The sequence below is a fragment of the Neofelis nebulosa genome, chromosome 6 (assembly GCF_028018385.1).
Source record: "Neofelis nebulosa isolate mNeoNeb1 chromosome 6, mNeoNeb1.pri, whole genome shotgun sequence".
NCBI lineage: Eukaryota > Metazoa > Chordata > Mammalia > Carnivora > Felidae > Neofelis > Neofelis nebulosa.
This window is the reverse complement of record NC_080787.1, coordinates 41,194,582-41,217,570: the sequence shown is the minus strand read 5'-3', so window position 1 is coordinate 41,217,570 and position 22,989 is coordinate 41,194,582. Positions and strand designations below refer to the sequence as shown.

The window sequence follows — 22,989 nt, the reverse complement described above, 5'->3', positions numbered from 1 at the left end:
CGCCATGGTGAATCGCTCGTACTGTTAAACTAGCTGCAGATACTCAAGCCAGTGGTTCCAGGAGTGTGACCAAAGCCTGTTGAGCACACCTCCTCAGTCCTTTTCCCCTGACCTGGCAGCCAGCAGACCTACTGCCATGGTGACAAGAGACAAGTGCTTTCATTGTACGAGCCCTGGTCCTGCCCCCTGAGTAGGAAGAAGGGGTTGGAAGTAGGTGGAAGGGAGAGTTTGGGAGAGAGTTGGGGGATCTGGAAAGGAGGGGGATATTGGTGGTAGGCCAGTCAGGATACAAAGGAGCTCTGCTAAAAGACTGTCCTCGCACAGATTCAGGAGAGAGGTGGGCGGCCTCCCAGGAGGATGGCCTGCACATGAGGACAACCAGGAGCCAGTTTCCCTGAATGCCGGCATGGTCCAGCAGGGACTCCACTTCCCCCACACCACCTTCTGAAGGCAGCTTCCTTCTCATGCCACCCACGTTATTATCTCTTTGCAACCACACAACCCAGGGGGTAGAGCCAGTGACGCATGCCTCGGCCATCCTCTGTCCCCCAGAGAGGTCTGCTGTCAGGACAGAGGCCAGGGCAGCTTGCATGGGGTGTCGGCCTCTGCCACCAAGGAGCAGTCCTGTGACTGGGATTGAATAGGAGCTGAGCTCTTAGGTTGGAAAATGTGAAATAGAGCTTTCACTCTATTTGACTGGGGTGGGAGGGGCGTTATGCCAGACATTACCCCTAATATGATGTTATGAGAATGGCATTTTACCTCTGTGGTCCTCTCGAAATCCCATCGCCCCAGTCCAGTCATGAGGAAAACATCATGTAAGTCTCGACTGGGGGACACGCTGCAGAATACCCAACCAGTCCTCCTCAAAACTGTCAAGGTCATCGAAAACAAGAAAAATGTAAGACACTGTCACAGGCAAGGGGAGCCTAAGGAGGCATGACAGCAAAATGTAATATGCTAGCCTGGATGGGATCCTAGGTCCAAAAAAACACACTAGGTAAAAATTAAGAAAGCGCAAATAAAGTATGGACTTTAATTAATGATAATTATCAGCATTATTTCATTAGTGTGATAAGTATCAGCATTGTTTCACTAGTTGTGACAAATGTACCATACCAGTGTAAGATTGTATAATAAGGGCAAGTGGGTGTGAAGTACATGGTAACTCTTTGTACTATCTTTGCAGATTTTCTGTAAGCCTAAAACTATTCTTTTGTTGTTGTTTTCAAGTATGGTTGACACACATTATTACATTACTTCATGGCTATTGAGCCAGGAAACCACATAAAGGGAACTTAAATGTGTATTACTAAGTGAAAGAAGCAATCTGAAAAGGCTACCTAATGTGCAATTCCAATGTGACATTCTGGAAAGGGCAAAACTATGGAGACAGTAAAAGAACTAGTAATTGTCAGGGTGAGAGGGGAGAGGTGGAAAGGATGAATGGGGGAACACTAGAGATTTTTAAGGCAGCAAAACATATGGGAATATGATATTATGCATTTGTTAAAATCTGTAGAACTGTACAACAGAAAGAGTGAACCCCCTGGTAAACAAACTGTGGCCTTGAGTTAATAACATTGTATCTATATTGGTTCATCAGTTGTAACAGATGTCCAACACTCATACAAGACGTTAATAATACAGGAAACTACAAGATGGGAGAGGGGGGCTATATGGGAAGTCTGCACCATCTGCTCAATTCTCTGTAAACCTAAAACTTCTCCAAAAACCTGCCCATTAATTTAATATCCTTTAAAAAGGCAGCATAGATAGACTTGCTCTACAGCAATACAGACAGCTTAGCATTAGTGTCCTATACTGGCCCTCTCTGCATTCACTTGGGTACCTGCCAAACTCTGGAGCACTTGAGTTTGCAACCCCTGTATAGCTGTCTCCTTCCCCTGAAACTTCTGGATTCCACAGAGCATGTTTGAAAAACATTGGCCCATCCAAGAGGACAGGGCTTTCCCTGGTTAATGCTCTGGCTCAGTCCTGAGTCTGTCATGTATCCCACACAACATCAAGCTCTCGTCCCAGTGATGAGGCTCAGAACCCCTTGTTATTTCCCCAGCCTCTTTTCTAGATCTCTTGCATAGTTCCTTACTGGTAGAAATACCCTGCCTAGCAAGTAGGAAGCTCCATCTCTAAGTTTTCTTTTGTTTCAAAGACAATGAAGTGTGTGTGTGTGTGTGTGTGTGTGTGTGTGTGTGTGTGAAGGCCCAATACACACACTCCAAGGGCTATACAGTAGAAATAGACCATGCCTGCCAAATGAAATTCACAACTCTGAATTTCAAAGTAAAGTTCACCCATGGAAGCTTTTCTCAAAATCTTGTTCGCAGAACTCTACCCCAGGCCCCTTTGATGACTGCTCACAGGAGGGTCTTTGGGGAGATGGCCCAGGTAGGCCTTGGAATATCAAGCCCTGTCATCTCTGGTGGCAGCCAGTGCTCTGGTTTGACCTCTAAATCTCAGCAGAAATAACCAAATATCCTGAACAGAATTTGCTAAGACACCTCAACTGTGAGTGGTTGGCACCCCTAAATTCCCTCCCACACTGCAGTTCAGATACCAAAAATTGTAGGCAGAAAGTTTCCAATAGGTGAGAGGAAAGGTCCCTGTTATTGACTGGAAAGGGAGCGGTCTGGGGGCTCCACCTTTGACAAGGAAATCACTGCCACATGCTTTCTAATGCTGACAGAAAAGAGTTCACAGGCTCTAGCAGGGGTGAGGTGGGGAGGAGACCCTGTGCCCGGGTCATGGTTCCTCAGACATTCTCTGCAAACCTCCAGCAGTGCAGGATTAGTCGTTGATGTCCTTAAGTTCTCTGAGGAGACAGCATTAGCTTTCTTCTCTCACAGGAATAATATCCTGTCGTTTCCAGGAACCCTGTAGGCCAGGCACTGAGCAAATGTGCCACATACATACTATCATTGTCCCCATTTTACAGATGAGAACACCCGGGCTCTGAGAGCTCAGTTCACTTGCTCAGGGTCGCCCAGCTAGTCAGTCAGTGGTAAGGCAGGATTGGAACCCAGGCCTGTCGGCGTCCAGCCACCCTGCTCACTCCTCACATCAATGACTGCCCTTGAGGGGCACTCGCAGGAGGCGGCAGTTTCCAGCCCATATGCTGTGCTATTTCATTCAACCGTGCTTTCTTTAGGTTCTGCGAAATGCCAGGTCCTCCTCCTTGGGCTCTCCCCTCTTTGTGTGCCCACGGCCTGATCTGCCCAAGGGGCCAGGATTTTCAAAAGGCAAATGTACACTTGCTCACAAAGCCAACCTCTGACTAGAAAACCAGAACTCCCTGCCGTCTGCCTTCACCATTTCTGTCGAGAAACCCTGAATTCAACCCCTCGTTTAACTAGCAGGCACAGAAAGGGAAAGGGGTTGTTTAACTCTGTGGTTGGCAACACGAAGATTACCCAGTAGTCCTGAACTCCAGGCTCCGTTCTTCCCACCTCCCTCCCCCCTGCTCTCCCCACCTCCTCTCCCCTCTCTGCTTCACTCCTGCACTGCATTCTTCTCCATCCCTTTCTTGCACTTTCTCTCCCTGCCCACCTGTATCCCCACCCTACATTCCCCTTCTCCCTCTTTTTTTCTTTTTGCCTTCCTGTCTAGGCTGCTTTCCCCTTCTCCCTTGGTCTCCATCAGCCAAGTCTGCCTCTCTGTATTGCTTGTCCATTTGTCCCCCTGCCACCAGCCTTTACCTCCCAGCTTCTGTGAGAGAGTGCCCGCCATGGAAGAAGTCTAAGAATCAGCCACTGGGCAGGGCTTCCTAGAATCTTCTTGGGGAACCACTATAAGAATCATGCCCCCCTTCCAGTAGTAGGGCCTTGGCATCCCTGGATATTCCTTAGGTGTTCCAATTGAAGATGATCCCTGGATGTGCCTGCCAAGACACCCTTAGCCCTGAAGCTGCAACCCGTAATTTCAGAGGTGTGCATCAGATGAGACCGCTGGTCACCTGCAAGGAGTCCCTTCGGTGTAGACTTTCACAAAGGATGTCTGAGAGAAATCCTGCTTGTACTTCTTCAAATCAGCAGGACCTTGAGCAAGCAAGGCAGCTCCCCCTTGGGGATCTCCTCATCTCATCTATAAGATGCACCGAGGTCCCTCTGACACTATCGTTCCATGCAGATAAATGCACCAGTGCCATTGAGCAGCTGCTGGGGCGAGAGCGTGAGAGTCCAGCAGGCAGTTTCCACCCGAGCTCCAGAGAGGCTGCTGTCCATGGACTCACTGCAGGCCTGGTGGGCAGTCCTCTGCTCCTCGGGTTCCGAAAGAAACTTGACCTCATCACTTCCCCAGGGATGCCCCGTGCCTGCAGGCCGATCACACTAAATGCACAACACTCTGATTGGCAACCCAGGAGGCTTGTTATTACTACCACTTATTAATCCTTATTAGGAAAGAGGTAGTTAATTCTGATGGCTGGTGTGTTCTGTCTCCGGAAGGAATGTCAATATGAGAAACGAATGCAGTGTCAGAGGCTGGTTGGTCAGGGAAGAAAACAAAAATAACTTGCAGTGTGATCCTAAGGGTCCAGAAACTTAGCTGCGGCATCCGGGGGCCCTCGAGCAGCTTCGGGACTGGAGGAGTCCTCTCCCTCAGGAGCCCCAAGCCTTCACATTATGCCACCCTCTTGAATGGTCGAGGTAGCAGGCTGGGTGACTGGGCCTCTGCAGGGGGTCCTGGATACCCCCATCTTTCCACAGTATGATCCTGACCCCTTTCTGCCCTGTCCATTGCCCACCTCTGCCCCTCTTCCACATGCTACCAGCCCTCAACAGTTTGTACCTGGATGTTCCCTGGAATCTTAAGCAAGGATCTACTGGGAATCCGTTGGGAATCCATTGAGTTAATGAGCCATTTGAGTGCCAGTGACCTGATCTGGCAAGACTGGCTACAACTTCCAAACTGACTTTGACCTGGTGTAGTCGAAGCACCTACGAAACGGAAAGCCGTCTCTCCCCTTCCGGAGGCCTGCACCAGGAACCGTTCAGAAGGAGCCCGGATCACTGGCCACTTTCTCCAAAGAAAAGCACGCAGAGCCTCTGCCACCTCATGGCTGCCTCTGGTTCTACAGTTTCTCTGACCAGACAGCACAGATCCCCGTCTCTCCCCACCGCCAGTGCAGTCTGGGATGCAGGGAAACAGGCATGGGGGTGGGAGGGATTCCCAGGCTCTGATTTCCTTCCCTGTTTGTTTGACCCACAGTTTCGAACCTTTGGAGGCAGGCCCAGGGAGGACTGAGATGGGAAAGGGCTGAAGGCCGGAGCTGGGGAAGGGGCTGTACCCATGGGTGGGGCAGCAGTTTGCAGGGCCTGTGGAGTGCCTCGGACTGATGGTGCAGGCTAGGCAAAGCCAGTGGCCCTGTCTAACCCTAGCCCACCTCTCAGCCCGAGTGCCCCCATCTGTAAAGGAGAGTTCCAGCCAGAGGAATTTTGAGGCCTCTCAGGTTGGATATGGTGTCTATGCAGGACCATCCCAGACCAGGGAGAGAATCCCATCATGCCACTGGCATCTTGGGACACCTTTGGTGGCCAGCCTCTTCACCTCCCAAGGAGCACTGTTGGGTTCCGCTGTTTGCAACCAGGAATCCAAGGCAAGGTGCACACATTAGGCAAGCTAGTTAAATGGGCCAAACCGCACCTGCCTGAGTGGGTCAGACACCTGTTGGGTCTGACTTATCATTTGGAACCAGGGGCTGTTCAGTCGGTGTGGCCAGGAGTGAGCCATGCATCCCCAGCATGTGCTTCCTCAGAACCCCACAGAGCCGGGTCCAGTTAGTAAAGGATCATGGCTGAGAAACAGATTCTGATGCCTCACAGAGTCATGGGTTAGATTCATATTCTGCCACTAGCCAGCCGGTAACTTTTAGAATTTCTTTAACCTCCCTGAGCTTCCATTTCCTCATCTATATAATGAGGATAATGAGACAATTGAGAGGATTAAATGCACAGGTCTTCTGCTATGAATGTGCACTATTCTTCCAAGTTAAGGGAAGAGTGACCCTGAAGGCAAATGAGAGACCATCCTGGCTGCCTCTTCCGTTTCAAAAGTGGGAGTGGGCACTGCCCCCTCAAAAGCTGTGGGGGCAGGGCCTCCCAGCAGAACCATGAGGGCACGACCCCTGCCCAGCAGAGCCCAGCAGGACCTTTACCCAGTGGGTCCAGAAGACGGGACTGTCACCCCAGTGAATCCAGAAGGCAGAACATTGGACCCGAGAGGATTATTCTCAAGCCTTAAGTTCTCACAGAGTTTGCATTGCTAGGTTTCGAACTTGCCTGGGACCCATCACCCCTTCCTTCCTTCCTTCCTTTCTTCCTTCCTTCCTTCCTTCCTTCCTCCCTCCTTCCCTCCCTCCCTTCCTTTTCTCCCTCCCTCCCTCCTTTCCTCTCTCTCCCTTGTGGAATGGGAATGTCTAACCTATGCCTGTCCACCATTGTAGTTTGGAAACACATAACTTGTCTGCTCTCACATGTTCACAGCCAGTGAGAAATTCCACCTCAGGGTGATTCGACTTCCAGTCTCACCTGTCTCTGATTTACATGAGACTTTGGACTTTAGAGTCGATACCAAGATGAGTTAAGCCTTTGGGGGCTGCTTGGATGGAACGTGTTTCACGTGTGAGAAGGACGTGAATTTGTTGGGGGTGAAGGGATGGGGGGCAGGGACAGAATGTCCTGAACGCATCCTCCAAAAATTCATGTGTTGAAACCTAATCCCAGATACGATGGTATTTGGAGGTGCCTCTTTAAGTCACAAGGGTAGAGCCCTCATTGATGGGATTAGTGCCTTCGTAAGAAGAGGCCAGAGAGCTAGCTCACTCTTTTTCTGTCCTGTGAGCACACAATGAGAATTTGGCAGTCTGCCAGAAGAGGACCCTCGTGAGAACGTGACCATGCCGCACCCTGATCCCAGACTCCCAGCCTCCAGAACTGTGAGAAACAAATCCCTGTTATCTCATCACACCACCCCGACTAGGGTGTTCTGTGGCTGGTAAGGACCCTCTTGCTGGCTTGCAGATGGCCATGTTCTTGCCGTGTCCTCACATGGTAGAGAGAGAGATGGAGCTCTGATCTCTCTTCCTCTTCTTGTGAGGGTACCAGTACCATCATGGGGGCCCCACCCTCAGGACCTCCTCAAAACCTCATTACCTCCCAAAGGCGTCACCTCCAAATACCATCACATTGGGTGCTTGGGCTTCAACGTATGGATTTGGGGGACACAAACATTCAGTCCCTATGGCTTCTAAATACAAACCTAAATTTCTCTTCTGGAAACCTCCTCTCATACCTCTTCCTTTTGTCATTTTCCTTTTGCAGTGATGTGAACGCCAGGAAAATCTTGCCCTCGCCTTGTCCCATTCCGCACAGCCGGGAGCCCAGCAGCACCAGCGCCTCCCTGGAAGACAGGTCTGTCGTCTCCCTCTGATGCCTGTGACAGACCCTGCCGTGAGTGGAATGGGTCAAAATTGCCAGTGCTCTTCTCCCACATCCTGAGGAGCCCCGTGTCCAATGGCTGCACAGACACAGCCCAGGGCTGGCCTCCACCCTGACACCCCAGGAATACCCTGGAGTCTCTCACAGATACCAAGTCCCAAGGCAGAGAAGTTTTCTCCCAGGGACCTCTGCTGCCCTGCGCGGGCAGAATTGCTCCAAGTGTCTGTGTAAATAGATATACCCAGTGCCATTGAAGGAAAGAAGAGCCAGCCCACTGGCCATTCCAACATAGCCCTGCCACAGGGTCCCCAGGCCGGGAAGGGCAGAGAGTTGACAAGCCCAGCTAGCCTCGGCCTTGTGAGTCGTTCACTCCAGACCGAACAAAGCTGTCAAGGCCTCTCCTCAGCAGTGCCCTTTATGCCTTCTGACTAGAACACCTGAGCACCCTTCTTCACCTGGCAGACCCTACTCTCCCCCCAAGCAGTCTAAGGGGTGAGGTCCAGCCATGCCCCTTCCCGAGCCCAGACAGAAGGAACAACTCCGTGCAGCCCCACGGGAGCCCTTGTCACTGACTGCAGCTGGATGCCAACACAACTACTTGTGATGGGGAACAGCCCCTTATTGTGGACAGTCCTCACTGGCTTCTGACAGAGTGTATACTATCACCTGCTGTATGAGGATGAGGCTTGCAAGCCAGGAGGGCACTGCTTAGAATTTTCTTGTGGGGGCAGGCTGGTTATTAAATGGAAAAAGAGGAGGGATAAAGGCACATACATTCTTACTTTTTTAAAAGGATTTTTTGGAAATCCCACACTTCTTATAAATCTCATTGGCTGGGACCTGGTCACCTGACCACACATAGCAGCAAAGGAGGCTGGGAAATGTAGTATTCTTTTTCCAGCCATGGCAACTTACTCAGCTAACTGTTTTTACAGAGAGAAGGGAGAATACTTATCTGCCCCAGGAACTAGCTAAGCCATGGTGGTGGTGGTGGTGGGGGGGGGTAGGGATGCACTGGGTAGACGTCCTAAAGGATGTGCCATCTAAGTTGGGTGCTGAAGGAGACAGTGACACCTCAGGTGGAATGGGGTTGGTTTAGGGAAGGCGAGGGGTGGGGGCTGCACCAGAGATGGGGAAGATGCAGAGACAAAGCATATTCAACCATGCAAAGGTCTCGGGGGGAGAGCAGGCTGGGGAAAGGAGACCGCCAAAGCAAAGCCATTGAGTAAGAGAATAACACTGGTACAGCCGCTCTGGAAAACAGTGTGGAGGTTCCTCCAAAAGTTAAAAATAGATCTACCCTATGACCCAGCAATAGCACTGCTAGGAATTTACCCAAGGGATACAGGAGTGCTGATGCATAGGGGCACTTGTACCCCAATGTTTGTAGCAGCACTTTCAACAATAGCCAAATTATGGAAAGAGCCTAAATGTCCATCAACTGCCGAATGGATAAAGAAGTTGTGGTTTATATACACAATGGAGTACTACGTGGCAATGAGAAAGAATGAAATATGGCCCTTTGTAGCAATGTGAATGGAACTGGAGAGTGTTATACTAAGTGAAATAAGTCATACAGAGAAAGATACCGTGTTTTCACTCTTATGTGGATCCTGAGAAACTTAACAGAAGACCACGGGGGAGGGGAAGGGGAAAAAAAAAGTTAGAGAGGGAGGGAGGCAAACCATTAAGCGACTCTTAAACACTGAGAATAAACTGAGGGTTGATGGGGGGTGGGAGGGAGGGGAAAGTGGGTGATGGGCATTGAGGAGGGCACCTGTTGGGATGAGCACTGGGTGTTGTATGGAAACCAATTTGACAATAAATTTCATATTAAAAAAAGAGAGAGAGAGAGAATAACAGAAAGAAGGGCAGGACTGAGGCGCCTGGGTGACTTAGTCAGTTAAACATCTGACTTTGGCTCAGGTCACGATCTCACTGTTTGTGAGTTTGAGCCCCCCGTTGGGCTGTGCTGACAGCTCAGAGCCTGGAGCCTGCTTCATGTTCTGTGTCTCCCTCTCTCTCTACCCCTCCCCCATTTGCACTGTGTCTCTCCCTCTCTCTCAAACAAACATTAAAAAAAAAATTGTTTTTAAAAGAAAGAAGGGCAGGGTAGCTGGAGTGGAGTAGTAGCCCAGGGCCCAGATCACACATGAAAAGAGTCTGAATTTCACTCTGAGAGTGAGGAGAATCCACCAACAGGGTTAAGCCAGAGGAGGAGGATGTGATGAAAGGGTCACTGTGGCTCCTGCACAGACTTGGGTGGAAGGGTCAGGAGGCAGACTGCCAGGCAGCCTCCTGGGTGAGATCCAGTTACTGAACATGGAAAGCACTTCGGAAAGGTAAGCATGGAGTTCAAATGTAAGGTGCAGTGATGTGTGACATGTGCTTGTCCTCAGCATCCCTGAGAAGCCAGCATCATCTATCCCTCTCACTGGGGACAGCCAGACTGACTCTGACATCCTGGCATTCATCAAGGCCAGACAGAGCATTCTGCAGAAGAAATGTAAGTGCACCTTCCTCCTCCTCCAGGGTCACAGGTCACCCAGCTCTGCTCACCAACCCTTGAGGGAGGTAAGGGGGAAGGCCAGAGTGAGAAGTGAGCTTCCTGAATATTCCTGAAACCACAGGACTGAACTTGTGGTCCCTTCACATGTGCCTGGCCTCTGCTTCCTCCTGGAAAAAAGCTCCAGAAGACAGCATCACGAACATCAAGACAGACCCAAGGGGGTGGCGGGCCCAGGTGCTCTCGCCTTGCTTGGCAAAGCTTCCCTCCCTCCTCCGGATCTTCAGCTCCCTTTCTTCTGTGTCCCCAAAGCCATCTCTCCTTTGTTCAGCCTTCTCCATACAGGAAGGGGCTGAGTGATGGTTTGGTAACTTGAATTCCTAGCTAGAAATATCACTCTCCTATTGGAGCATGGTTCTTGCCAATGAGTTGTAGACGTAAACACCACTTGAAAGCTCAGGCCTGAGGACCCCTTTAACAGTTACAGAAGGAATACTTGTGGTGTTCCAGACAACAGGAAGAAGCAGAGAAGGCCCTTCCTGGCCTTTGTCACCCACCTCCCCCATCTTCCTCCTGGAAGCTGCCCCCTGCTATGGACAGGCCTTCTCTTCTCCTGCCTCCTTCTCCCCCAGAGACCCACAGCGATAAGACCCAAGACCCCTAACGCTGGCCCCTCGCATTTAGCCTCATCCCAGTAAGCCAAAGGCTACCAGGCAGGTTGAGTGTTGCTTTCCCATGTCAACGCCTTGGTGGATGAAATGGCAGACTCAGATCCTATAATGACTGACACCTGCTGCAGGAAGCCCACAGTCAGTTTCATGGCCAACTGTCTGCAGCTGAGACACTAGGGGTTCTGCACACGGGGATGGAACATCCCAAGTAAAGGATGGCCTTCCATGGCGTTCTGGAGGTGGGGGAGAGACAGAGAACACACCCACAAATAGAGACCATTTGAGGTGCTGGTAAGCGCTATGAAATAGCTAAAATCTATAATGTGGTAGAGAGCCACAGGGAAGACTGCCATTAACTGGGGCGGGGGCGGGGGCTCCCTGGGGAGGGGAACCTTGAACTAGTAGCTGAATAGTGAGAATGGAGTGTCCATGCAGTGTCCTGTGAGCATTCCAAGCGGAAGGAGTAGAAAGTGAACAGCCCTGGAGGGAGCTTTGCTTGGTCACAGGGTGGGAAGGAGGCCAGAGTCACTTAAGGGCTCAGCTCGAGAACAGGAGCCAAATGAACAGGCCTTGTGGGCGAGGGTAAGGGGCTTGGCTTCTATTCCTGATGTAGTGGGAAACTCACTGAAGAATTTAAGCCATGGTGCAATGTGGTCTGACCGAAACTTTGGCAAGCTAACTCTGGCCGTTGTACACAGCAGAGGTTGTAGAGGCCCGGGATTAGCACAGTCATCTGGCTCCTGGGGAGGTCCAGGCAAGGGGTGAGGGTAGCCTGGACCTAGTGGCAGATCGGACGTGAGTCGTGAGGGCAAAGAGAGCCAGAAGGGCTCATGGGCACCTGTTCTGAGCAGCTAACAGGATGGGGATGCCATCAGCAGGAAGGCAGGGCGGAGTGGACACCAGAGGGAAGTTGCTAGGGGAATTCAGATTTCCGGCTGGCCCATTCAAGTTTCAGTAGCCCTTTGAGATCTCAGAGGAGATAAGTAGGCCCCTGAACACGAGTCTGGAGCTCAGCAGCAAGGTCTGAATGCACTGGGTGGAATCCCTGTTGAGGAGAGTAAATAGGGTTATTCTAATCGCTTACGCAGACCCTTGGGGCACTCTGACATTTGGGGGTAAGCAGGAAGATCTCACCAAAGCTACTGAGAAGGCTCAGCCGGGGCGAGAGAAGAGACAGCAGGGGAGCGAGTGTGGCCTCAGGCAGGCCTGCAGGGGAACGTGGTCCAGGGGAGAGGGGTGGTAGAGCCCAGGGCTGCTGGAAGGCTAAGCAAGAATGGGATGCTGCCTGGTGGCCACTTTGCATGTCATGATGGCCCTGGACAAGTGCCCTGTGGACGGGGACCTGGGAGAATAAAGGGGCCATTGCGGTGGTTGAGGAAAGAAAAGAAGGAGCAAAAGTAGAGATAGTGAGTGGGGACAGCTGACCCAAGGGCTTGGCTGGGAGGAGGGGCAGTCGAGAGGCTGGGGCTGAAGGGAGGCAGTGGTTGTGAAGACGCACTAACCTGCTGAGAGGAATGGTCCGGGAGAAGAAAGGAGGCTGATGGTAGGGAAAAGAGGGCCAAGCCTGCAGGGGAAACTCTTGCAGGAAGGAGAGGGCATGGCGTCCAGAACATATGTGGAGGAAGAAACCCTCCCCTGGAACAAATGCATTGAAATCAGCCATCATCCATCCCTTTAAGAAGTCTACACGTCAGCAACGTTGTTCGGTTGTGTTTACCCAGGTTTTGCCCACATAAAGACACTATTTCCAACCCTCTCTGACAAGAAGAGGCATAAACCCAAGGTCTGTGTCAAGATGGCGTCCTCCTGCTAATGCCATTGCCCAGATGGTATAGAAAACTGTACTGAAAGGTGGGGTGCTCTGAGTGTACACAGCCAAGAGTCTGATCCCCCTTTTGACAGGAGGGGAAACTGAGGCACACAGAGGCTGAATAACTTGCCCAGCTAACAAATGGCAGAGCTAGGATAACCCAGCTTTTCTGTGCTCTCTCCAGTTGGCCATGCTGTCTTGAAAAGTCACTCTGTGGTCGGTCGGGTGTTTGTCTCTTGGCCTCTACCCGCCCTGCAGCTGGGAGCTTTGTTCTCCAAACAAATAGCAGCCTGGAAGTAATTCATCAAAACAAAAGTTCAAGGGTTCAATTTTTATTCTCAAGGGGAGAAAAAATATTCTTGGGTTCTTAGTGGTTGTGTGGCTGCAAAGAAAGCTGAAGAAGGGTGACAAGGGTTCCACCAGGTCAGGGCCAGAGGGCCAGCAGGTGCGGCCTCCCCCAACGTGCGGCAGATGGCCAGGCCCCACCACGCAGCACTTTCCACACAGCCCACTTATCAGGCCTCCCTGTCAGGCAAACATGCAGGCCGGGCCCCAGGCACCTTCCCCAGCCAAAGCAAACACTTCCCTCTCCCCTGCCCTGGGCTCCCTCTGCTCTTAATTTAGTGGCGCTGTCTGTCTGGGCTTCTTCAGGAGTGCTCATTATGGGGAATTTGTGACTATCAGCCTAAGAGCAGGAGCCCAGAGAGGGTGATTTAACGTAAGCCTCGCCCGCCGCCTCACACACTTCACCAATGGCCAGGATGAATCTAGTTGATTTAGGATTCATGGAAAAGCTGTGGAACGTTTAAATCCCTGCCAGGGGCACGTGTGGACAGGTATATATCCCCCATATGGGGCGTTCGTCATCCACAGTGTCAAATCTGCTGTTTCCAACTGCCAAGGATGGCTTTAAAATCTGAGAAAATGAGGTTAACCCCTTTCTAGAGTGCTTTTTAATAAAACCTTCCTTAATCCCTGAGTTTGGAAGTGTCTCCATCTGGACAGGAACCTTGGTGTGACCCCCTTGCCCTCTTCTCCAGCCGGGGCCAGGCAGAGCCTCTGCGGAGTGCCTCAGAGGCCCCTGCCAGCCTGGACTCCGCTGTCCCCACTGCGAGAAACCCTCCAGCTCCCCACCGGGCAGGATCCATCCCAGGAAAATGGAAAGGCCCCAGAACTGGGAGGGAGGAGGCCTAAACGCGGGCCTCCTTGACTCAGCGCTGTGGGCCTTAGGCAGGTCACTGCCCCCGCCTTCACACATCTGCCACGTTCAGATTCCCCCTTCGTCAAGGTGGCCAGCCTCTCCTGAGATAATGTCCATAAAGGTCCCTCATAAACGGCCAAGTGCCAGGGAGCTGTTAGCGGGGAAACTGGCCTCTGGTGGGAACTGGCCCAACAGGGTGAGGAGTGATTTCCTTTCAATGGTTTCTCTGTAGCCGTACCCTCCAGTCTGGGAACCTACAGTCACAAAATCCCAGTACAGACTGACAGCTCCATTGCTTCACTGGGGTTCGTCAAGTAAAGAAATGGCACCTTTTCTGTGGGGTTGAGGTCTGGGTCTGCGTGGCACTCAGCCCTGCTCTGTGGCGCTCCTTCTCAGCCCCGCCCCTGCCCCGGTCACCACTGCAGGCAAGCATATGTGGAATGCAGTGACAGTCCAGGGCGGGAGCCAGCTCAGACCCTCTCCTCCTCACCACTGGCAGTGCTAACCCATCCTGGCCCAGGCTGCGCATCAGCGGTGCAGGGGAAACACCGGAGCCAGGACATGCTCAGTGGCCCCATGCCTGCTGGTCCCCAGGACCTGCCCTCACCGTCCTTGGAACAGAGAGCCCACAAAGCAGTGGGTTTCAGCCCTGCTCTTCATTGGTGTCACCTGGTCCCCTACCACCACCGCAAAATTCTGATTTAATCTGTCCTGGGAGTGGCCTGCGATTTCTAAAGGTCCCCCCACCCCCAGGGGTTCCCAGTGCTCAGCAGAGCTGGGAACCGTGGGTCCAGAGTGACTGGAACACATCCCCTTCACATGCACCGGTGTGCCTGGTGTCCTTCCTTCCCGCTCTAAGATTCATCTAGAACAGCTAGGAATGTCTGAAAAGTAAGGACCATCTTCACTTAATTAAACAGCCTGGGGTCTTGCACTCAGAGTTAGATCTGAAGGACCAAGGGCTCGTAGCCTTGAATCATTCTCAACCTCTCCCTCGCTGCCACCTCCCACATTCAGTGCAGCACAGAGATTTACTGGTTCTCCCTCAGCGACGTCAGGCAGACCATGCCCACACTCCCCACCCGCTGCCAGGTCCCCGTGCCCACACGCAGATGGCCGTGGCCACCCCACTCCTCAATCTCTCTGCCCCCTGCAGGTGTCTTAAACAGTGTTCCCCAGCCCTTCTGCTCTAATTATGAGAGCCAGACTTTAAGCACATTAACTATGTCACTCATACCATTTCTTCTCACACGTTAACGTGCCAGTAAATCTAGGGGTTTTGTTAAAGTGCAGATTCTGGTCCTGGAAGTCCAGGTGGGGTCTTAGATTCGGCACTTCTTAACAAGCTCCCTGGAGATGCCAATGCTGCTGATCCACGGAGCACACTCGGAGAAGCCAGGAGCCCTGCCAGCCACCTTTCTTCTACCAGATACCTCATCTGCTCCGTCCACCTGGGTATTTGGAAAGTAAGGCCCAGAGAACCAACACGATTTGCCCAGTCGCACCACAGGTTGGGGACCATGCTGGCTAGTCCTCAGGGGCCCTTCTCCCTCCCTGTCCAGCCATGGGAGGTGACAGGATGGGCCATGGTGGTCAGGCAGAATATAATGAATAGAAGGACCAAAAAGAGAATCTCTTGGAGAATTTGGTAGGGATGTCAGTGGGGCTGGACAATGACTGTTGGTCCTGGCTCAGGGAGACGGCAAAGGAGGCTGCGTCCTTCATTGCTGGGGGAATAAATGCAACCCCCAGGAGTCGGGGCACTGAGACCCAAGGGGAGTGGCCTGCCGCCGCCTCCCCATGCGCTTCAATCAGGGACAAATCAGTGCCCCCACGCACAGCCTAACCAAGACATCCTGTCTCCTTTCAGGTTTCCAGTAAGCATCCGGCCGTCCACTGTGGCAGCAAGAATGGAGTACAGATGAAGGAAGGCATCTCTTCTCACTCGCCCTGGCTTCAGATGTGATCTGCGGGCTGCTGGGAGCAACTAGTGATTTGGGTTCCCATAGAGGGGGCTGTGTTTCCTTAAGGATGGTGTCCTGGAGGCTGCCAGTGAGGCTGGGGCCAGGGCTTCTGGCACCATCCTTGCTGTGGGTACTGGGGCTGTTGGCCGGACCAGGCAATGCCGGGGTGCTAGTGGTCATATAAGGGCTTCTGCTCACTCTTGTAGTGGCCGATTTTAAACCTTGGAGATTATGAAATAGTACCATCATAATGCAGTGGCAGGGGAGGCTCATGCTGGTAGAATACGGGAGAAATGATCATCTGTTATTTTTAGCTACCTACCAGCCCGCTCTCTGCCCTACCCCCTGGTTTAGGAGCCCAGGAATGGCTGGGGCAAGCCAGACAGGACGTTGGAGCCAAAGACAAAGCAGTGGAGTGCAAAGCATCTTGATGGCCAGTCCTGATCTCCCAAACCAAACCTTCTGCCACCGCCCTCATGGCCCAGATGACCCATAGGCAGTGCCTGAATCAGCCGTATTTCTAAAGAGTCACCCACCCTGCAGGGTCCAAGGACATCGTTGCACCCTAGGAGCTGTGGATGGCTCCCAGGAGCTCTGCAGAGAGCTTGAGAGGCGCGGTGTGGGCACCTTGGGCCTCACACCCTCACCCAGCCTCTTGGGGCTCTGCATGACTTGGGCCCAAACTTCCCGCTCCCACCGGGAAAACAGAGCTGCCAGGGGCTTGCCTCAGTGAGCCCTTGCAGCACTCTGGGGCCTGGCTGCATGATACAGACCCAGGGGAGGGTGGGCCAGCCCTCAGGAGGCCCTCAGAGGGCAGGGGCAGCAAGGTCCCAAGCCAGCAGTAGGTGGGCAGAGGTGTGGAATGGGGAGAGGATGGACATCTGAAATGAAGCTGAGTAAAAGTGTTTGTCTACCATTCCTGCTATCTCTGTCCTATGAATACAGGACCTGCCGCCCTGGAAAGAGAGCAGAGAGAAAATACATTGAATTGGCTTGCTGTCCTCCCTGCCCAGGACTGGGTAAAAGGATCATGCGAGAGAAGGTAGATGGTCCCATTTCAAAGCCAGGCAGGCCATACAGCCCCTCCAATCCACACCCTCACTGATAATATTAGAAACCCTGAAGCAAAGGGGAGGGGCTGGCTTCTAAGGGCTTGTTAGTGGCAAATGTCCCCTCCTCGGGGGCTTTCCCTGACCGCCCAACTAGAGCCACCCCCTAGTTACTCTCTATCCCATTTCTCTGTTTTATTTTCCTCATCACCGCCTGACATATCATCTCTCTTTATTTGCTTATTTTTTTATGGCCTGCAACCCCTCCCCCAAGACTAAAAGCTCCATGACAACAAGGACCTACATGTCTTGCTCATCACTATGTCCCCAGCACAAGTTGGCACTGAGTAAAATACCCTTTCAGTTAATGAGTGGCAGAGACAGAACCCAGACTTCTTGGGCTGGCATCTGGCCCATGCCTTTACTCTGGCTCTGTGACTGAGGCCCATCGGGCAGGGTCCAGCCTCCCTGGCCCTCACAGTCCTGTGGCACATAGTAAGTCCTCAATAAAGTCTGTAGAACCCAGGAAGACCAAAACAGAGCCCTTACAGCCAGATCCTAGAAGCCTCCCTGAGTGCCCAGGGCACACGTGTAACACAGACACCCAGACTCAAGAGCCCTGAGGCAGCATGGAGTTGGCCAGAGTCTTTGGAGACAGCCTCAGTGTGCCTGGCACACCTTAGTGCCCTCGGCCCTCTAGAGCTGGTTAGAGTCTATTGACTTTAGATCTCCTGCTGAGAACTTATCTCCTGGATCCAAAGGCCTTATTGACAGAGATGTGTGGTGTGGGCCCATGCAGGGTGTGAACCCACCTCCTGCAGCAATCACTGAAGGCAGGAGAGGAAATGAAGAAGAGAGAAAAACAGACAGCTGGGCCATGGTGTCTTGCCGAGAGAGCTGTATACCAAGTGTGTACAGCAACTGGAGAGGGACACCCCCCCCCAAATGTCCCTTCCCAATGGAAGCTGGGCCTTTGATGTGGACACATGCTTGACCACAGTGCATCTTCCACAAAGTTCACTGGCCTTTAAAATGGGAGAAATGGATGCAATGCTCTGAAAAGACTCTCCAGCAATCCTGAGCTCAGTGGGGCATATGAGTTCACTCCAGGCCAAACTGTAGAGCTTTCCAAAACATCTTCTGGAAAGCAGCCTGGCCGGTGACTCCAGCCCAGTCCCTACTAGAATTCAATTTGCTTTGCTATTCACTTGACAGGAGATGTTAGGAGGACAGTTTAGAATGTGGCTTGCTCAGATCCTGCTACAAGGGATTTTTAGGAAGCAGATACAGAAACTGTGGTAGATTGAATAACCAGTCTTGAGACTTTGCCCCCTGAAATAGAATTATACATCCAAAGCTTTGCCACAGCCTCATGGCGGCAGGGTATTCTTTCCTACCCCTTAAATTTGGGCTTGGCTCTGTGACTTGCCTTGGTCAATGGGATGTTAGCAGACATGATACAAGCGGAGGCTTGACATGAGCAGGCAGGCTCGGGCTCTCCTCTCACACTCCAGGGATCTGCCTTGAGAAGAACATGCCCTGGATAGGTGTGCCCCTTCAGCCTAGATCCCAGAACATACAGAGAGCAGATCTGAGCCCAGCCTACAGCCTGGAGCCAAGGCCAACGAACCTGTAGCCTGGAGCAGAGCCGTCCCATCAAGTCCAGCCCAGGCCAGCTGAACCCTGGCTGATCCAAAGACCCAAAATCATGAGAATAAATGTTTGTTGTCATAAGCCACTAAGCCTTGGGGTGATTTGTCATGAAGCATTAACTGTAGCCATAGCTAACAGATACAGATATTGAAACCCAGGGATGATATATGATTAGATGCAGAATTTCTCAGAGTTCACTCTTTCCATCCACGCTGCCTACTGAAAGGGCACTTGAGAGAACACTGTATATGAAAAAGTAGGACCACCACTTACGGCCATGATAGAGCAACAGGGACATGATTTACCCTCCTGCTTTAAATAACTGAAAATTAGACAAAATGTATAAGACAATAAAACACTGGGAAAAGGCAGTACAGGACACTAACCCCCAAGAGAAGGGAAACAAGTGAGGTGAGCCCTATGATTGCCCCAACTTACAGCTCCTCAACAGTACTTAGGTTGCAGTCCTGGAAGCGGGCACCAGGTGGCGCCCAGTGGTTTCCCTAGTTAAGGAATTGGAGCCTATAGTCCAGGGAGGCCAAGGGGGCTTCCATTGGCAAGGCCAAGTACAAGAGGTGAGTGAGCTGCAGACGGAGAGTGCGGACACACTGCGGAGATCTCCAGAGGGTTCTCTCAAGTCTTCAGCCAACTGCTGGGCGAGGCACGTGGGTGAGGAAATCACTCAAGGCTGGAGAAAGAACCACCAGAAAGGAGCTAGTAGAAATTTTCCAGAAATAACACAGGGTTGGGAGTACTCCCAACAGCCACAGTGGAGAAACCTTCTCACAAAAAAAGTCACTGAACAGAAAACACATAAGGTATTTATGTATGGTATTTGGTGCCATTTGGAAGTGGCACCAAATTAGCCAGAGATCAAAGCTATTCCAGTCCCACCTAACAAAATCTAAAAAGTAAGCATCAAAAGAGTCAAACTGCTTTCAGTGAGTTTCCAAACAGAGCTCAAAAACATTTAAAGGAATAAAAAAAGAATCTAACACCTAACAATATAGAAGGGGCACCCAGTAGAAGTTACCAAGGATGCAAAGAAGCAGGAAAACATGGTTTGTAGGAGAAAAACCAATTGATAGAAATAGAAACAAATAGAAACAGATGATTGAATAAGTAGACAGGGACTGTTTTTTAATGCAATGGGTGTATGTTTAAAATACAGGCAAGGGGTGCATGGGTGACTCAGGTACGTGGGTGACTCAGTCTGCTAAGCGTCTGACTCTTGATTTTGGCTCAGGTCATGATCTCAAGGTTCGTGAGATCCTGAGATCGAGCCCCGTGGGCTCTGCGCTGACAGCACAGAATTCTCTCTCTCCCTCTCTCTCTGCCCCTTCCCCTCTCTGTTTCAAAATAAATAAACTTTTAAAATATATGTATAGGCAGAAATATTCCCCTTGTAATTCCTTAAATGTAAACATGCCTCATCCATCTGGTCATTCTTTTAACAAGGATGTACCATCCACTGTGCTAAGTTCTGGTGACTCCGAGGTGACCAAGACAGAGAAAGTGCCAATCATCTCATTCTAGGGGTGCCTGGGTGGCTCAGTCAGTTGGGAGTCCATCTTGGGCTCAAGTCCTGATCTTGTGGTTCATGAGTTTGAGCCCCGCATCTGTCTCTGTGCTGACAGCTCAGAGCCTGGAGCCTGCTTCAGATTCTGTGTCTCCCTGTCTCTCTGTCCCTCCCTTGCTCACACTCTGTCTCTCTTTCTCTGAAAAATAAATAAACATTAAAAATTTTTTTAAAAAAAAGAACTTACATTCTAATTGGGGAGATGGACAAAAAAGAAATAAACAAGGGAATCTGAGCTAAGATGGAGTTGGGGTGGGATAGGATGGGCCTGGGCTCACTGTCAAGGTGGATAAGAGTGTGAGAGCCGGGGCATGGCACAGAGAGGAAGTGGGGAGAGGCAGGTTTACAGCTAGAATGGTGGGCCAGGGATTCAATGACATGAAGAGGCGTGGGGCTGAGAGGTCGAATAGGAACATGGAGTACAGCAAATAGGAGACTTGGGGGATGTGAGTCATCTAAGAATATGGGGGGAGAGAGTATTTCAAGACATGTGTCCACGGGTCTGCCGGGGTGATAAGGCAGAGGAGATGTTGGCCGTGAATGTTGGAAGTTGACAATGTATGGGTAAAATGTGGGAGGAGGAAATAGCATTTCCTTTAACACAGGTTCCTTCTCCTGTGTGGAAAATGGCTTCTGGCTACGTGGCCCCGGATGCTTCTGTCAGGACAAGGAGGGAGGCAGCAAGCTTTTTTAGGATCAACTGCTTTATTTGGGTTTCTATGGCCAACTGCCAGTAAGCAGGGCTGAGCCCATTTTATGCGCATTGAGGGGGAACTCAGAGCAAGGAGCAAACAGAAAGCTGGTTAGGGATCCCTCCCTCTCACTTGCCTCAACTCCTCGGCTTGAGAAGGCAGCCCTTCCCCAGACCAGCCCCCTCCCCCCTGCACTCCCAGTTCCAGGTGTGACGATCAATGCAGGATCAATGCACCGACCGGTGCAGCATTTCCTTCATGACATCGCTCTGGACTGGACCACCAGAATGGTGCTGACCTGCTGACTTAAGTGACTCTCACATAGGAAAAGTACCAGACATAGGACAAAGAGTCTTCGCACGTACTGAATGGACAACAAACAAATCCACGAGTACCTGTTGTCTACAACATTCTAAATCTTCACCAGTAACCATTATTACACCTCAGATGAACTCATGAATTTGGTGCAGTTTTAATCAAATTGCTTATATAGACAGGAGCTCACAAAAAATGTTTGCCAGGATCCCACACACTCAGCAGCAGCCCTGGCCTTTTCTACACTCTCAGTTTCTCTGTTCACTTCATCTCCCAGGCCCTGGGAAGGCTCTGCTCCTCCCTGGGGCCAAGATGGACTGTATCCTGATCAACACCCCACATCTACATCCTGGTCCATGTGTTCCCAAGTTTATTGCTGCTTTTGCCCCAGTGCATCTTGCAGCTCTGGGTTTTTCCATAGTCTGCACACATAAGGAGGCATAAGGGCTTCTTTAATAAAGGGTGTCTAATGGATCCTTTAGCAATCCCCTTGCCTTTTTCAAATTTAGTGGCCATCACAAGAGAGAGGCATGATCTTCCCACTCCTATTGTCTCCCAAAGGTATTTGTCTGACAAGCTGAACGATTCCTTCATTAACCTCCACAGATGAGCTCTTTCCCTGCAGGATTTACAAACCACAATGACACAGAAAACTACTAATGACTTAGTTATAGAACAAAGAGTCTGACAGACACTGGCTGTGTCCTGCCCATGTCCCCCAACCCACCTGGAGGTCCCACGTAGCTTTGGTGAACAGTTGTCATCCACACCAACAGCTTCCTGTCTCAAGTATCCGTCTGTCTCTACCCGAAGGTCCTCTTCCTCCATAGGAACACTCTGGGTCCATTGGCAGGGCAGGCCAGCAGCACAAGAGTTAAGCTCTCCTGGAGCAAATCCTCAACTAATGAGGGGCAGGCGCTGGTGGACAAACACCCCCAGCTTCCTTGCCCCCCCCCAGGACAACTCTGAGGTGTGCCCCACACAGCCTCCCAGAGGTCCTGGCGGGGCTGAGACCCAGGTGCCCACGGCAGATGCCTGTTCAAAAACTCACCTTGTATTGACTGCCCCCCTCCCCTGTCTCTCCTCCCCACTCTCTTGGGATGGGTTCCTGGGACCACTTCCCACATGAACTACTCACACCTAAATTTTGCCTCAGAGTCCATTCTGAGGTAAATCCGATTTAAGCGAGGGCATCTATTTCAGAATCATGAGTCGGGGGTGGGGGGGACTCTTGTATCCAAGCCCTCAAAGTGGGAGCCCCATCCCCCACTTCAACCAGAGCCCTTCTCTTCACAGTGCCCATCCTGGAGTGCAGGGAAAGAGTTCATGTGAGAAACGAATCCTACTGCTCAAAAAACAACAACAACAACAACAGAAAAAACAATGGAAAATCTGAACAAGGTCAATACCAGGTGTGTTTGTTTGTTTAAAGCCTTTCCCTCAAATCACCCCTCAGCCTTCTCCCTCCTCTCTTCTGGCCACACAGTTGAGGTCACACTCCTCTCTGGCCACGAGGACAGAGACCTATACAAACCCGTGCCACCCCTGCCTCCACACAGGATGCCCTCCCGCACGCTTCACTGTGGGGACACGTCCAGGAGCCCAGACGACCATATGCAGAACTTGTCGCTTGGGTCCGTGGTGCTGCCAATCATTGGGGCTCAGGGCAGCAGGGTCTGAAACCACGGCTCCTTTTTTCCACTTGCCCTTTTCCCTGCAAGGGATGTACCCGGGGCAGGTGGGCCTTATCTTCTCCCTTTGGTTCCGGTTTGGAACGTGCCCTTTTTCATTTGTGCGGATATGTGTCTATTGAGTGACTCCCTAAGCGAATACCGATGTTGGTTGGTGGGGTGGCAACCTGTCCTTTTCCTTATCTCAGGGCTCATCCAGATGGAAAGAGGCCCGTGCCCAGCTGCTCTGTTTACTCTGCATTCTCTCCCCATTGTACACGAAATTGATCTGAGAGGGGTTTTGTTTTTCTTCTTTTTCCTCCAATCTCCTTATTAGTTCAGCCTCAGAAAGTCCCTTATCACTTGCCGGATGTCAGGCCACACTCTGCCATCAGGCCTGGCCATGTTAGACTCTCCATTAATTG

The 22,989-nt window shown here is 51.4% G+C and overlaps 1 protein-coding gene across 5 annotated transcripts in view; it reads left to right on the top strand.

The window, feature by feature from the left end:
* KIF6 (kinesin family member 6) overlaps positions 1-18,393 on the top strand; it is a 388,723-nt gene extending 370,330 nt beyond the window's left edge. For all 5 annotated transcript variants that reach the window (XM_058733812.1, XM_058733811.1, XM_058733813.1 and 2 more), the window contains 3 exons: positions 7,338-7,427; positions 9,854-9,960; positions 15,513-18,393. In XM_058733812.1, the coding sequence (XP_058589795.1) occupies positions 7,338-7,427; positions 9,854-9,960; positions 15,513-15,523 (208 nt within the window). In that variant the 3' untranslated portion in view covers positions 15,524-18,393. The remainder of the gene's footprint in view (positions 1-7,337; positions 7,428-9,853; positions 9,961-15,512) is intronic.
* The last annotated feature ends 4,596 nt before the right edge of the window (positions 18,394-22,989 follow it).